This window comes from Megalobrama amblycephala, linkage group LG20 (genome assembly GCF_018812025.1).
Source record: "Megalobrama amblycephala isolate DHTTF-2021 linkage group LG20, ASM1881202v1, whole genome shotgun sequence".
Classification (NCBI taxonomy): Eukaryota; Metazoa; Chordata; class Actinopteri; order Cypriniformes; family Xenocyprididae; genus Megalobrama; species Megalobrama amblycephala.
This window is the reverse complement of record NC_063063.1, coordinates 22,305,147-22,321,635: the sequence shown is the minus strand read 5'-3', so window position 1 is coordinate 22,321,635 and position 16,489 is coordinate 22,305,147. Positions and strand designations below refer to the sequence as shown.

The window sequence follows — 16,489 nt, the reverse complement described above, 5'->3', positions numbered from 1 at the left end:
AGCAAGACAGATATTCCGGGCTGACATCAGTGTGATTTAAGGAATTTTCATTCGTGAGCCTGATTGCGGGTGACGGCAAAACAAATCTGTCAACAATGATTTGCGATGTTAACGATTTGCAAAGCTGTGTAATGACAGACCTAGTGGTTCATGTCCATTTCCGATCCTTGAAGAAATTGGAATCTGGAAACCAGAGGCTAATAATAGCCACAGTCTTAAAGGGTTTGTTCACCCAAAACTGAAAGTTCTGTTATTAATTACTCACCCTCATGTCGTTCTACACCCGTAAGATCTTTGTTCATCTTCGGAACACAATTAAGATATTTGTAATGAAATCTGAGAGCTTCCTGGCCTCCAATAGGACTGCAACGCTATTACCACTTTCAAGGCCCAGAAAGTAAATACATTGTTAAAATAGTCCATGTGACTACAGTGGTTCAACCTTAATATTATGAAGCGATGAGAATACTTTTTGTGTGCAAAAAAACAAAAATAACGACTTTATTCAACAATTTCTTCTCTTCCAAGTCAGTCTCCAACTCATACCCCCTTTCCACCAGCACGAACCAGGTGCTAGTTCAGAGCTAGTGCTAGTGCCAGTTCGGAGTTGGCTCAACTGACGAGCCTTCTAAGAACCGGTTTGCCTTTCCACGGGCTAGAGAGCAGCACAGAGCCAGGTCTTACGTCATGTATACATCTCATATTTCACAGCAAAGCTGGCACTGCAGCGCCAAACACAAACACTCCAGGCTTGTTTGAAATGCATCGGCTTCCCGCATAGCGATCGGCGCATGACATCAAAGCTCTGCGAGAACGATCCAAAAGCGCTAGGAGTCGTATGCTCTACAAACGCTCCCGAACAAGCCTTCTATCAACAATGGCGGATGTTTCACTACTGTTGATGCTCATAGCTTTGCGAACCTACGTCGGCATCCAAACACGACTCGCCGTAATTTGTATATAGATGGAGATTACAATCGAGCTGCTATTAGCTTGATTAGCTGCTATTTCAAAAATGGTGGTCACAGGTGTCTTGTTGGTCACGGTAACCCCGCCCCCAGCCCCTGACGCAAGCGGTTCTTACTTCTAGCCCAGCAACGTTTTGGTGCTACTTACGAACCACTTTTCCTGGTTCGGAGCTGGTGCTTTGTGTGTCGAAAGACAAATAACTGATTTGAAACTAGGCTCTGGCTCCAAACCAGCACACAAACGGCCTTGGTGGAAAAGGGGTAACAGTGCAACGCTTCCGTTTTCTACGTCAGAACGCTGGCTCATTATTGGCTGGCTCCTGTGTCAGCATCACACTCATGTGTCGTGCTGATCATGTGTCCAGCGTCTGCCAATAATGAGTCGGTGTACTGACGTAGAACCCGGAAGCGCTGCACTGTGTTTACTACATGAACAGCGTAGGAGAATGACATGGAAGAGAAGAAATTGTTGAATAAAGTCATTATTTTTGTTTGTTTTTTTGCACACAAAAAGTATACTTGTCGCTTCATAACATAAAGGTTGAACCACTGTAGTCACATGGACTTTTTTAACAATGTCTTTACTACCTTTCTGGGCCTTGAAAATAGTAATAACTTTGCAGTCTATCGGAGGCCAGAAAGCTCATGGATTTCATCAACAATATCTTAATTGTGTTCTGAAGATGAACGAAGGTCTTACGGCTTTGGAACGACATAAGGGCGAGTATTTAATGACAGAAATATGTCTACTTCTCTAGAATATAGTATGTGAAAAGCAGTACTGTATATCAAATGAGTAGCAAGTATGAATACGCAGTATGCAAAAAATACTCGTATGACCTACTCTTTCCACTGAGATTCTGAAGTGCACATCCACTGGACAATTTACTATCCCACAAGGCCATGGTGGAGTGGTTATTATTGTAAATGGTGGGAAACAGCAAAGGTGTAGGTCACAAGACAGCATCAACATGGCGTATAGTATGTCAGGATTGTATTCATGCTACACACATGCATACTTATAGAAATTACTTTCTTAATGGCATAGAAATAAGTTCTTCATTGAGTGTAAAACTTAATTTTGAATGTTCACCCTGAAATTACATGACATCACCATTTGTGGGCAAATCCCGTCTCAAGGTTCACTGAGGCCTTCATTATTTTGCTATGCCTCTGATGACTGCTCTAAAGTTTTCACTCACTTTCTCCTTGTTCAAGGTCTTCTACAAGCGTGCAGATATGGCAATTGGCTCTCTTACCATCAATGAGGAGCGGTCAGAGATTGTTGACTTTTCAGTGCCATTTGTGGAGACTGGGATTAGTGTTATGGTGGCCAGAAGCAATGGAACAGTCTCACCTTCTGCCTTCCTGGGTGAGAAGTCATCATTATCCCTCCATTTGCAAGGACACCCTCACACAGTATATGAGATGTGTGCAGGCGGTTTTGACTAGAATGTGATTAGATTAAAATTGTATGCCTTTGTTGGATTAAATCGAGAATAAATCCCAGACAGGACAAACATTTTCTACTAAATCACCAGCTCTGCACACAAACAAAGGCATTTTGACTCTGCTAAACATTAATTTGTCCATTATTTATGGTAATTGCACAGCATTTACATCACAAACAAAAACACTAAGTAGTTATGTTCAAGATCTTAATCAGATAATCAGATGATTTTTGGTCTTACTCTCTGTCTTGCAGAGCCTTACAGTCCAGCCGTGTGGGTTATGATGTTCGTAATGTGCCTGACTGTTGTGGCAGTCACCGTGTTCGTCTTTGAGTACTTCAGCCCTGTTGGGTACAACCGGAGCCTTGTTAGTGCCAAAGGTCAGCCTTGGTTTTTCTAACAGTCTTTTCTCTATCAGGCACAAAGCTAGGAGAGGAAGAATAGTTGTGGAAGCAGCCTAATCAATCCACATAAACCGAGCTGACAGGGTGTGTACTTGTCTCCTAGTGTAAAAGGTCATTTTTCTGAGGTTTAATTAACGTTTGTCGCTTTGCTAATTTGACTTTGATTGATTGCTTGGCTTTTCTGTGGCTGTGTGTGAGATACAAGAACCACATTAAGAACTGATGTCAAGGTGGAACTAGGAAAGAATTTCTTTGCCCATGTAGACTGATCTGTGACTAATTCAATCAAAGTGGCTAAAAGAACATCTGTTATATAGGATGTGCATGTGTGTATTATAGAAATAATTAACTAATTTAAATATATATACACACTAACGTTCAAAAGTTTTTGCATGAAGTCTCTTATGGCACCCAGGCTGCATAACTTGCAGTAAAACACTAATATTGTGAAATATTTTTTACAATTCAAATATTTAAAATGAGTTTTCTATTTTAATTTCTTCTATTTTATTTATTTTGTACATACTATAAATGTATCTCATTTATAGCCCCTGGGGGTCCAACCTTCACCATTGGGAAGTCCGTCTGGCTCCTGTGGGGAATCGTCTTCAACAACTCTGTTCCGATTGAAAACCCCAAAGGCACGACCAGCAAAATTATGGTCCTGGTTTGGGCTTTCTTTGCTGTCATCTTCCTCGCCAGCTACACAGCCAATTTAGCTGCCTTCATGATCCAAGAGCAGTACATTGACACCGTGTCTGGACTTAGTGACAAAAAGGTGAGTTGTAATTGTAAATGAGCTGTATGACAGTGGTGCTGTATTTGGATACCTTTTGATGTGTTTTTCTTTGTGTAAGAGCAAATGTTGCAGAAACAAAATGAGTTCTGGGAGAAAGCTGAAGTGAAAGGTCACACCTGATACGCATATTCCGTTAAATATTCAAGAAGATTTTAAAATTAAACCTGAAATATCATATTGTGAAGATCTGTCAACTTTTTTTTTGGGGCTAGGCAAGGCCAAGCAATTTGTTCGTATCAATGAATGAAGAAAATTCAGCATCACGACAAAAGTTTAATTTAAATATCAGTAGTAGACTAGATCACTGACACTCATGTCTCAAAGGCAATCTAATGATTACTAATATTTTTGTTCATTAATTTTCATAAGAAAACACTATAAGTGACAGAAATCCATACAATTATGCAAATTAGATATTAATTGGACATTAGGAAAGAACAAAAACAAATTAATCTTTCATAGATAAAAAAAAAAAACACACACACACACAAGAGCTTGGAGCCATGCTAATATATGCTAGCAGCAACGTAATATAGTAGCGTTAAAGAATACACACTTCTGAGTCCCGCATTTATATGTAGATGTCACCTCCGAAATTTTGCAGTGTGTAATTGGCCGTTGGTCCTCTTAGCAGCATGAAAAACTGGTGTTTTAAGCGGTAAGTGGATAAAACACCTCTGATTGGCCATTGCATTCAAGAGATCGACAAACATGTCTGTGATTGGCTACATTTCTCACTGCTGAAAAACACGTTGTAAATAGAAACATTTGACGTTCTCCAGAGCAAAAACACAATATGTTATTATTACAGTATCAAATGAGAGTAGTCTTGCTTTCTTTTTTAGGGTGTTTAGAATTTGACTATGATCAAACATTAATTGGCCTAAGGGTTGCGGATCCCCAGTTGAAGACCGTTGATCTAATATGGTCACTCAGAGCAAATTACTTTATCCCTTGTGTGCATTGTGTAAAATGAGTCAACTCTAGTCCAAATGAAAGAATCAGTAAGGATAAAAATAAAAAAAGCAGTACTTGGATTTCCTTTTCCAAGGTCACTACTACCTGGGCTTTTCTGTGTAAAGTCCATGTAATCTGTGTTGATCTACCTGCCTCAGCTAAACAATTGAAATGTCATTTATTCCTTTTTGTTTCAGTTTCAAAAACCCCAGGAACATTATCCTCCTTTTCGCTTCGGGACAGTCCCAAACGGCAGCACCGAGAGGAACATTCGAAGCAATTACCCCGACATGCACACCCACATGATAAAGTACAACCAGAAGGGAGTGGAAGAAGCTCTCAACAGCCTTAAGACAGGGTGTGCTTTAGCAATAACATTTTATGTTTGTGGTTATGTGGAAGAGTATTGAACGCTAACAAAAAAGTACTATGGTAGTACCGTTTACATGGTATTTTCAAGGTGCTTCAAAGAATATCATGGTACTATTATAGTACATGTGCAAAAACATGGTACTTTTCTGTTAGTGAGATGTTTGGTTAATAATCTGTAATGAGATTTACTCCATTGGTCATTATATATGCATCATTTAGAAGCAATTTTGTTAGATCTAAGGGTCACTGAAACACTGGTGGGAAACAGTCAAGCATAAATAATGTATCGTCCACCATTTGTCAAGGAAAAAGGGAGTATAAATTAACAAGAGCTAATTATTTACTTGACATAATTACGTGTAATTACTAAAGCCATTTGCCTTGGGCTCATTTCTGTCCTCTGTGTAGGAAGTTGGATGCCTTCATATATGATGCAGCAGTTCTTAATTATATGGCTGGCAAGGACGAGGGCTGCAAGCTGGTCACCATTGGTAGTGGGAAGGTGTTTGCTACCACAGGCTACGGCATTGCTCTGCAGAAGGACTCCCGCTGGAAGCGCCCCATAGACCTGGCTCTACTCCAGTTCCTGGGAGATGGTAAATTGCACTTGGGGACCGGAACTGGTCCACACTTAATATCCTCTGCCCCAGCATGGAAGCTATAACATTCCCCTCTTACTGTAAAAAAAGCTCAATATGCTGAGAATTGAGAGGTTATGAAATGTCAGTGCAAACTGCAGGCATAAGAAAACCTTCACTGAACAGTAGACACTGGATCTGTTCTCAAACTAGTGAGCTACCTTGCTGCCTACATTTTATTTATTCATTTTTTCCTGCTCGTCACAATGTATGCTTAACCCTGAAGGATACATGCAATATTGCCCAAACTAGGAAGCTACTTTTTCCTTCATTATCACAAATAATGCTTACTAGGTTTTGGAGAAGAGCACATGTGTGGTTCTTGTAGTATCCACTTGTTTCTGTCATAGTTGAGCAGTCTTTGACTGCCGCTGTTTCTGGCATTGTTCCTGACCCTGTTTCCTTTCATGCAGGGGACACACAGAGACTGGAAACAGTATGGCTGTCTGGAATATGTCAGAATGAGAAAAACGAGGTCATGAGCTCTAAACTAGACATAGACAACATGGCAGGTGTTTTCTACATGTTGCTCGTGGCCATGGGCCTCAGCCTGCTGGTCTTTGCTTGGGAACATCTACTTTACTGGAAACTGAGGCACTCTGTCCACAAGTCTGATCACTTAGACTTTCTACTGGCCATCAGCAGGGTAAGATTGCCTTTCTAATTTACATTTCATTATTTAGTCTTTTAGATTCAGATAATTAGGACTACAGTAGGTATCATACCATTTTACACTGGTAAAATATTTGTATATTTTTATGTTACTGCTACTCTAACTGTTGTATTTTGGCTACTAAAAGGGATATTTGGGTGAATTACTATAAAATATGAACCTCTATAAGCACATTATTTGGTCAAATTAATCAAATAATTCACCATAAGGAGGCACATTAAACTTTGACATGAAACAATGAAATGATCTTTGTCTCTTACAAAAACATCATCTGGTACATTAATCATTATAATGGCGAAAAATACTGCCGTGACACGAATGAATCCATTGAAACGTCCACATAATAACATTTCTCTGTAGGAATACATAGTCACTATTCATTTTACATTTCAGGGCATATACAGCTGCTTTAATGGCGTTGAAGACATTGGCAGATCTACCAGCATACAGAATCCAGATATCACCGCCAATTATGCCCAGGCCAACATGCTGAAAATGCTGCAGACAGCCAAGGACATTGTCTCCTCAGCCAAAGTGGAGAACTCATTGGATAACGCCACCAAGACCATTGAGAACTGGAGCAGACACAGCGGCAGCCTCCCAGCACGTATCCCACTGGTGACCACAACTGAAAAGGTCCCTGGTCACTTCTCATATTTTACTAACATCACGGAGAACCACATACCTCACATGCAGCGTTCCATAACTCCACCTTTCACGCAACACACCAAAACCACTAGCCCACAATCGATGGTAAACCACAGAGTCTTAACACGGCCCACTCCTCTTCGCTACACACTTCCCGCCAGGACCAGAGGCCTCTACGACGGTATGCTTCCTGTATCCAGTCTGAGTACACCTCATCTAGCCATGCATGATCCTCCACCCGACCTGGCCCATCCTGGTTCTTCCTTTGTTCCATATAGAGACATCTACACCGAACACCACAAGTCTTGTCACAATGATTTCTCAGATGCCGTCAGGAGGAAAAAGAGACCCCAAAATCTCTTGGTGGAGTCCATGGATCTCAGGGGGCTTCACGATTATAAAACCAATCAACGTGTCATACCGAAGCAAACAGTTTTGCTGAAAACCATCTATCCTCGTCCTACGGTGAAAATCCGTTCGTAGTGGCGGACACAGCTTGTAATTCCTGTGTCAAAACGCACTTTGACCCTGCATTCGATGACATACCGTTAATAGGGAAAAGGAAGCTTCATCGCAGACCGTCGTTCCTGAAAGCCACTTGGGGCCCCGACAGAGTCCGGTTCCCGGGTGACAGACCCGGTGCCGCAGCCTCCTCACGAGTAGCTATACCTGACCTGTTCCCATGTGTGGACGTACATGGACGGGTGAGGAACACCATGTGTTACGCCCAACCGATGGATCACACCTACCTTCACGCCTTCCGGCGAAACACTAGGAAAAGTCAGAAGCTGAGACACAGCCAGTCCACCAGGCTTCCCACCTACAAGGAGGCCATTTTCCACAACGTGGCAGCTGTCAGGAGGGCGTCCAGCTTGGTGCATAGACCCTACTCCTACCCAGAGCTGCCAGTCTACCAGAGCCCGCTGTCATATGGACCAGCTGAATTATGCAACATCTTCCCCTGTATGGGACATCCCAGTGACAGTGTATATGGAGGGTATAGGGCACCCACACACCTACAGGATGACCATCTAGTGCCTGTTCCAGGCAGCAGGGTGGTTCATAGCAGCCCTGTTGTGCCCATGACATGGGGCAGAATTTCCAGTTTGGAATCAGAAGTGTGAACTTGTCCTTCCATGTGCCAAATATGAACTATTTGGCCCACAAGCTTCTACTGACCAATAAAATTACTTCGCCTTTAACACGAGCAGAAACACAAACCATGTTACTGGGTTTCATTTGTTTTGGTTTTGTTACACTTATTTAAAATTAATTTAATTTTTTATTAATTTTTTTAAAGTGCAATAATGTAATAATTGAGGGACGTATTTAAGGAAACCGTCAAATGCCATCCTAAATTTTGAATGAATGAATGAATTAATGGACATGTAGAACTGTAAATGATTAGCCGTTCTTATCTCTTTAGTCCACAAAATGCAATATATTGCTATATGTATTGGACTGGATGAAAGATTTTTTCTTCAAAGGTTGTAGTAGAGAAGTCAAACTGAGACACTAAACTATACGAAGTGTTCATTTTGAAGTACATTTGGTATTATACACTATGTAATTCTCTATGATACTGAATTTTGTAAACACTTAAGACATATTGTCCGATATTTTTTATTTTAAACAGCAGGGCTATATAAGTGGATTTTTCAGGCTCTAACATTCCCTTTCTGTTCAATGTTCAATCTCCTCTCGCTCTCACTCTCTCACTCTGCTGTGAGCGGGCTTTTGAAGAAGAGCAAATTGAATGGTACTCTAATATTAGCATCATCAAGGATCTTCACACTTTAATAAATTACAAAGGACCATCAGTTAGTCCTTTGTAACTGCTGTCTTCTTTAGATGGCTGACGGATATAACTCTTTGAACACTGCCTTTTATATGCAGAGCCACAGCATATTTTAGACCGCTTTTAACAGGGATTGGCTGTTTGCAGTTGCGACACGACGGAAAGAAGCATTACCTTAAAAACGTCCAAAAAAAAAAAACAAAACAAAAAAAAAGTCTGCTGACACCCATAAGATCAGGTTTAGGGTAGAGTTTTGCTGTTGCCACTGGATGACTGCTACCAAGTCTGTTTGACCTGCATACTGAACCTCACATACCCACGAGGAAATCTGTCTGTGCCTCAAAATAAACTTGTGATGCTCTAGAGTGTGAAAGAGCGAGAGAAGGATGGTGCAACGGATGGAAAAGAAGAGAAACTAGGAAATGAGAAACCACACTTCCTTCATTTGGGATTTAAGCTACAATATCTGAATGTTTATGAGCTCATGAGGCTCATTTGAGGTTGTCACGAGTGTCTCATTAAAGCAACTCTGTGGAGTGATTATACAGGAGGACGTGTTACCAAAAAGTGTCCTTTACTCTAGGATTTCATTATGTCGGCTGTCTCCACCGTACGGCGTTCTCGCGACGCCCAAGGTGACCTAGGCTGGGGTAATTATGCTGTAAGGCTTTTGTTATCTCCCGATAAGGAGCCCTCTTTTCAAGTGCTGAGTGAGGAGCATTTCAGAATCTAAACATCGAGAAACTTTACATTTTTTCATCATGAGCCTTTCTTTGTTATTGCCATATTACAGTTCATAGCACGGCAGCAGTGATTTAATCTTCAACACCGCCAGCGTGCACAGATAGATTTATGTACCACAGGATAATTGTACTTTTTTTCATAATGTTTCTCCCAGTTCCGTGACTGACATCAAAAAAGAGGCCTGCTGCAGAACGACACACATTTCATTTTCATAAAAAAAAACAAGCGTGAGGAGAGGCAGGCTAAAGCCATCGCCATCATCATCATCATCATCATCATCCCAGCAAAGTCTTATTTCTTTGTGTTCCTGAAAAGCGTATTATTGAATGATCTTGCGAGTTGATAAATGATTCAATACATGCATATAAAAACATCAAGGGAGGCTGGGGATCGTCCTCTGGAAGAAATAAGCAGCAATATATCAACGCCACAGGTAGCTGTGGTGAAAAATGAAATGCATTTAAAAGTCAAGGGGGCCTAGTCTCATCCAGCTTTGAGAAAGATGCAATGGAATGACGAGGCAGACGTGTGTTTTCGAAACATTAATAATTCACATGTTCATTTGAATCTGTCTGATCATTTTTAAAGATTTGCTTGCAATTCAGCCTCCTCGGAATCGCCCAGGGCATGTATTTCCACTCAAGTGGTAAAAAGAGCGGCGTTTTTACAAGTTTATATTAGACTTAACACTGATAAGGAAAAAAATGGTGTAGAAACAACTTGCACTCAGAAATTGCTAGTAAATTTCACAAATAATTACAAAGAAACATGAAATTTCGAAGTAGAAAGAATGAAATAGTATTTTCTTTACAGTGTATTGTCTCAGAGCCATTACAGAAAGAATGAGAAATGGAAAGGACTAGACAGAAAGAGGAAAGGAAATGCACGCATTTACAGACATGCTCACAATAAAACAATTACTCACATCTCCACTGTCACGCCTTCATATCATTGCATTTCTCTGAAGCATCATTTCAGGGCTGCAAATTGTCCCAGATGCTGCTGGTCACCTTGAGCCAAGGGCTTCACAGCCTGGCGGGAGAGGGGAAAGGCGATGGAGAAAGACACCACAGAGAGGCTGGCAGTCTGAAATTCCATCAATTAACAACTGAACAGGCTAATAAACGAGAATAACTCACTGCCCGCAAAAAACACTGAACAACTGAAAATATATATACTTTTTATACTCTGTGTTCTGTTGCAAACCTATCGGTACGGTATTGAATGTGGTTACAACATGAATGATGTAAGTTAATGTAGGTTACCACACAAGTACATTGTCTGCACTGAGCTTATCCAAATCAAATGAGGTGATTTTTATCAAGTTGCTAGCACAATGTTAATTAACCTATATGAGTATTGCGTGTACTATGCTGTTCTGTGTGTTTTATCTCATCGAAGAGTAGCAGTGATATCAGGAATCCAGGGTCTGTCCTAATCTATCAAATCTATAATTAAAGCTGTAACTAAGCGTTGCACATTAAAGTGAATTATTCAAAAAAATACATTGTTATTAATTTTAATCACTACTTGGAAATGGGTTCCAATAGTATAATCAATAGGTTTTTTTGTTTCGTTTTGTTTTGGTTTTTTTGAACTGGTTGATGGTTATTTCGTTGTTTTGTAAAAGTTTACATCTGTCCATTGGGTCTAGCTCTACAAATGCTTTATGTTCTGACTGTCATATCATACTCATGGAGAGACCTAGTGCTCACTGTTTTAATTAAAGGAACCCTGTGCTGTGTGAATTAATAGTTCCCAACCTTTGTACTTTATCATCTGTTCTAGCTCTCGTCTCTGCTCAAAGGGATCTCATGATACGACAGTGGGTCATAAACGTTCATTTCTAACTGACCCAATTTGCTGCCTTCACCCCAATCCTGCCGAGCCTTCAGCCTGAGCTCACCGGAGAGGTTGTGGGGTTATTATCTTTGGTTAACCACCCCTTTTGAGACGGCTCTGTTGAATCAAAGGAACGTGCCACTGTCTAATTATTTAAAAGCGCTCATGGTGCGGCGTTTCGAATGACAGCTCTGTAATAATAAAGGGATGTTTTTGTCATTGGAGGCTGGTTATCTTTGTCTCTCCGTAATTAGACAGGCTGTGGCTGATCTTAAAGGACAGACACTTTGAGATATCTAACATCACAGAAAAATAGAAAAGTTTTAGATTTAACATACATTTAACTAAAGTATGTTATGGCCTGAACAATATATGGATGGTTTAAAATGAGAATGTTGATAGTGGTGAAAACTGTAAAATGATATTTCAGTTCTACTGTTTGCAACCATTCTGAAATTGCCAGAGGTTCTATCTTTAGATTGAGTTCAAAATGTGTTGGCGAAGACCAATTTCACCTTGTGTCAGGAACAGCTTGACTAGGGCCATACTGTATATAAGCAATAGATCATCGGTTGTATGGGCAGCAGAGAATGAAGCAATATAGGATGTAGAGAAATGGATATACTTGTGTTTTTGCCTTCGGACATGGAATCGAACATATGGATGAACAGCAAAGTCTGAAACTTTTTTTCATTTTCCTTCTAAACTTCATAGATTTTACTGATGAGAGCAGCATTGTACACTCAAAAGTAATGTTTCTTGTGGTTTGTTAGTTTTTTTTTTTGTCTGTTTGTTTTTTTAAATAAGCTAATGCACCAAATAATTTTACAACGATGTTTATAAAACTACTGTTTAAAAATACTTTACATAATTAAATTATACATGTTTATGATTTAAATATATATATATATATATTTGCCTCTGGACATGGAATTGAACATATGGATGAAGAGGTAAGTCTGAAACTTTTTTCATTTTTTTCCCCCTTAAAACGTACTCATGACAGCAGCAATGTCCATTTGTTTTGTTTTTTTAAATTACAGATTTATAATTGTCAGCATTGGTTGAAACAAAGGACGAAAAGTTTGTTGTTTCAATGACAAAAGCACTCAAAATTCACTTGCAACAGGAACAGAGCAACCATCATAGTTGAAAATGGACCAAAAACAGAACAAACTTAGGGTTTAAGGATGCATTTTACACTACAACGATGTACTAAAAACAGAAAAGTTTTTTCTTTGCGTTTTTGTGTGTGTGTGTGTGTGTGTGTGTATAGAGTTTAAAATGATCCCCGTTCAAAGAGAAAACGACAAAAAACGCTGTATTATTCATGATGGCGATGTCACTTTGTAAAGAAACACTATGTGCCTATAGGCTAAACACGTAATGCGCATGACGTCACTGTTTTCACAAATTTGCATTTTTGTAGTTTACAAGGAGACGATCAGTATAATTTTCAAAAACTTGCACTTTGAAACCCGTTTTCAAAAGTTTTTTTAAATGCATTTTCAGGCCCCCAAAATGCTGTTGTTGTGTAAATGAATGGCCAAAACACATAAGAGGTTTTCAGTTGAAAATGGTGTCATGTGAACGGCCCCTAAATAGCACAAGTCAAACTAATCAAAATGAAAAACAGGTGTGCATGATAATCAAATCAATGAGAAACCACAGAAACAAACTGACTCAGGAAACTGAACTAAAACACGTGACAAACCCACCACAAACAGAAACAAACACAGATAACCCTTTACAATAATTAAATTATCCATATTTATAAATTAAATGTGTAAATTAAGTATACATATTTAAATATTCAATCCAAATGTAAATATAATTTAAATATATAAAAGAGTAGTAGTTTACTCAAGCGATTTGTGTTGGGTTGACAATTTGTTCTGAGTAAGAAATACAGTTAACACTTAACATTCTACTTGTTACATTGTAAAAAAAATATATATATATTTGCATTAAAATAGTAATTAATTTATTATTAAGCAAAATAGCGGGGAAAAAAAAGAAAAAAACATTCTGTCTCGAATTATGACGGACAAATGTCAGTGTGTATTCCTGTCAAAAGGTTAAAGTAAACCCGGCCTGAATAAATCCTGCATTGTTTATCATTGTTCATTTTGTCCTTCCAAGGTGACAGCCCCAGCAGTTGGCCATGGCTCATAACATGGCAGCAAATTAACATCCCCTAGGTTGCCATGCCATAGGCCCACGGTATGAGTGAGACTACACTTTAGCAGCTTGCCAGTGAGCACTTGGATACATATTCATTTCTAATTAAGAAGGGCTTGAGTTTGAACCACCAACCGAGTTTACAATAAAAGCCTTTCTTTAAGCAGCAAACGCATTTACTCACCCTTGTGCCATTCCAAACCTCATGTGAAACAAATGAGAAATATTGTAAAATATCCTGGCACCACCCCGCCATTCCAGCAATCCATGTTTTCACTGTTATATGGTAGAGGGCACTATTGCATGGAATCTCGTTTCTGCCACTAAATAAAAAATAAAAATATGACTTTTTAACCAACAATTCTGACTTTTTCTCTAACAATCGGTTTTATTTTCTTCTCAGAATTGCATGATACAAAGTCGCAATTGTGATTTATAAAGTCAGAATTGTGAGATAAAAGGTCGCAATTGCGAGTTATAAAGTCAGAATTGTGAGATAAAAGGTCGCAATTGCGAGTTATAAAGTCAGAACTACAATATAAACTCGCATTCTGAGAAAAGTCAGGACTGTAACTGCAAATGCGAGTTTATATCTCACAATTCTGAGAAAACAATTCAGAATTGAAAGAAAAAAAGTCAGAATTGAGAGATATAAACTCGCAATAGCGAGAAAAAAGTCAGAACGGATTTCACAATTCTGAAAAAAAGGTCATAATTGCGAGATGTAAACTCACAATTGTGATGAAACAAAGTCAGAATTGCGAGGTAAAAAGTCGCAACTATCTTTTAAATTGTCTTATTCTGTAGCTGAAAAAAAATCAAAAAAAGCTTCTATTATGCAACTTTTGAAACAGTTCAGAATCTCCAGGTCTAAAAATAAGCGAAGAATAAGTAGAAACAAGCAATAGAAGATTGCTTGCACACATGTAAGCGAATGTAACAGAATATAGGTCAAAACTGCCTAACATTACTCTACGTTTTGATCGTTCTGAATCTGATCCAGTCTTTGAAAAAAAATGCTATTTTCTCAGCTTTCTGTTTAAAATGTTACTTTTAAATGAAACTGCTGGCAGGGAAAGAGTTAATTCATTATTTCCCAAGACTTCTGAATCCATACAACATTGTATCATGATCAGACCTAAATTTCAATCATTATTCAATTGTAATCTTCCTCCATTCATTTACAATACAAATGGTGATGTCACTTTGACATCAATATCCCTTTAAAAAAAGAAAAAGAAACTGCAGACAGCCTTGTCTAATATGAGGATGCATTTCTTTCACACTTAATTTAAACCTTGTGGCTGGAAGAAGGAACGAGTGACTGAAATACTAAATAATAATGTGAGACACTAGGAGTGGAAACAAGAAACCCACAGCACATCTATTGAGAGGGTCTTAATTTCTAGAGTCACAGAGACGACTCGGCTGTCCTAAAGGAAATCAGTTTTAGAGGCTGGATCCATTATAGTGTCCAGCACTGCCTATTGTAGAAATTATCTATGAAATCAAGGCAGGTCATCCATGTCCTTGACGGAACAAAAGCAGTATAACCCTTGGTCCATACATATTCATCTCTCTGATAACAGAAGGCTGTAATGGATTTTGCTATATTTTTTTAAATTAGGATCGTATAATGTCCTGTTGTACCTGTACGTGGCCTGAAGGAGTCACATTAATATGTAGGGTAATTTCCTCACCATAGCATCTGCATTCAATCTTAACACTTATATTACACTCAGGACAAAAAATATAGCGCTATTAAAATGTCCAAGCCATAAGCAGGGAATTTTTCTTACTAACATATACAGTATGTGTGTATAGTAACTGTTTCTGACTATAGATTTAGAGCAATTAAAGTCAAGTTTTCAGACTGAAATATGATGTTGAATGCAAGATATTACAAAGGATTTGTTTACACGAAAATATATGACATTCTAATGCTGTAATTTGTCAAGAATTATCATCTTGTAGTCTGATGAAAGAGTTAGTCAACCACTAAGAAACACATGCAGTTCCAGTAAAATAAATTCAATTTATTATTCAAAGCATAGAAATGGGTTTCTGCTGTCCCATTTTATCAGCTGGTCAGGATGATGTTCCTAATGAACTAGGTCTCAAATGAGCACTTAATTGAATCTATGGTGCATAAAATCGCCCAAAGATGTCCCGCTTCAGAGACATTTCATTCTGCTTAATAAATTAGTAGACCATGGGGACTGGATCCATATGACACCTGTTGGCCCCAGTAACTTATATTCATATTCTGTTCCATTGGATTAATGTTTGACATTGTGTGTAATCTGATCTGTTCTATTAGTAGAAAGAAGCATGCTGGGTAAATAGAGTGGTGCAGGGATAATGTCTGATTCTGGTAGACTAATTCGCCACTTGTTCCTTCAAGATTTTCTTATGGGATTTTTCAATTTATGAGTAAAATAAAGACTATACGGTAAACATAACTTGACGATACTTTGATGTTTTGTTCTACAACGTAAACTGCACACATTCACACCCCAAACTGTCTTATCTAGATACTTATTAGAAACATACGTTTTCAAAAATAAACATTACTGCTTCGAAATTCTATTTTTTGGTATGGGTATGTGTAATTTACATTGTAGAACAAAACGTCAAGTATCATCAAGTTATGTTTAACACAGGCCTTATTTTTCTCATAAATCAAAAACAACATTATAAAACCCCATAGGAAAATCTTGAGGGAACCAGTGGCGAATTAGTCTTCCGAGTTTTGATGTCATCCCTGCACCACACTATAGAGCAGTGTTACTCATTGCGCGGCTTGCGAGCCTCTTGCGGCTCAGCAAGCTTTAATCTGTGGCTCGCATGGCAAATAATACGGTGATATGACCTAACGTGAAAATGAGCGGGGCAGCCAGAAATCTGCCCCAATGGCTCACTATGAGAGCGCGCTGCAGTTCAATTTTTCAACACAAATTTACATTGGAAATTCGTGGGGCGCTTTAGAGCTAGGGAGGGCTCTACACATCTTC

General features: G+C 38.9%; 1 protein-coding gene and 1 long non-coding RNA gene across 3 annotated transcripts in view; one reads left to right on the top strand and one right to left on the bottom strand.

Moving 5' to 3' along the window:
- The window catches only part of grin2cb (glutamate receptor, ionotropic, N-methyl D-aspartate 2Cb), a 64,155-nt gene extending 54,897 nt beyond the window's left edge, over positions 1–9,258 (top strand). Inside the window, 8 exon segments of the mRNA XM_048170860.1 lie at positions 2,187–2,340; positions 2,674–2,799; positions 3,372–3,601; positions 4,777–4,937; positions 5,360–5,547; positions 6,003–6,235; positions 6,656–7,310; positions 7,313–9,258. Coding sequence (XP_048026817.1) covers positions 2,187–2,340; positions 2,674–2,799; positions 3,372–3,601; positions 4,777–4,937; positions 5,360–5,547; positions 6,003–6,235; positions 6,656–7,310; positions 7,313–8,034 — 2,469 coding nt within the window. The 3' untranslated portion in view covers positions 8,035–9,258.
- The window catches only part of LOC125255553, a 46,118-nt gene continuing 35,116 nt past the window's right edge, over positions 5,488–16,489 (bottom strand). The window contains exons 5-7 of one of the 2 annotated variants that reach the window (XR_007181931.1): positions 10,378–10,484; positions 5,881–6,035; positions 5,488–5,628 (exon numbers count right to left, since the gene is read on the bottom strand). This is a non-coding gene — a long non-coding RNA (uncharacterized LOC125255553). Of the gene's footprint in view, positions 6,036–10,377; positions 10,485–16,489 lie in introns of both variants that reach the window. The other variant, XR_007181930.1, reaches the window with a different exon arrangement.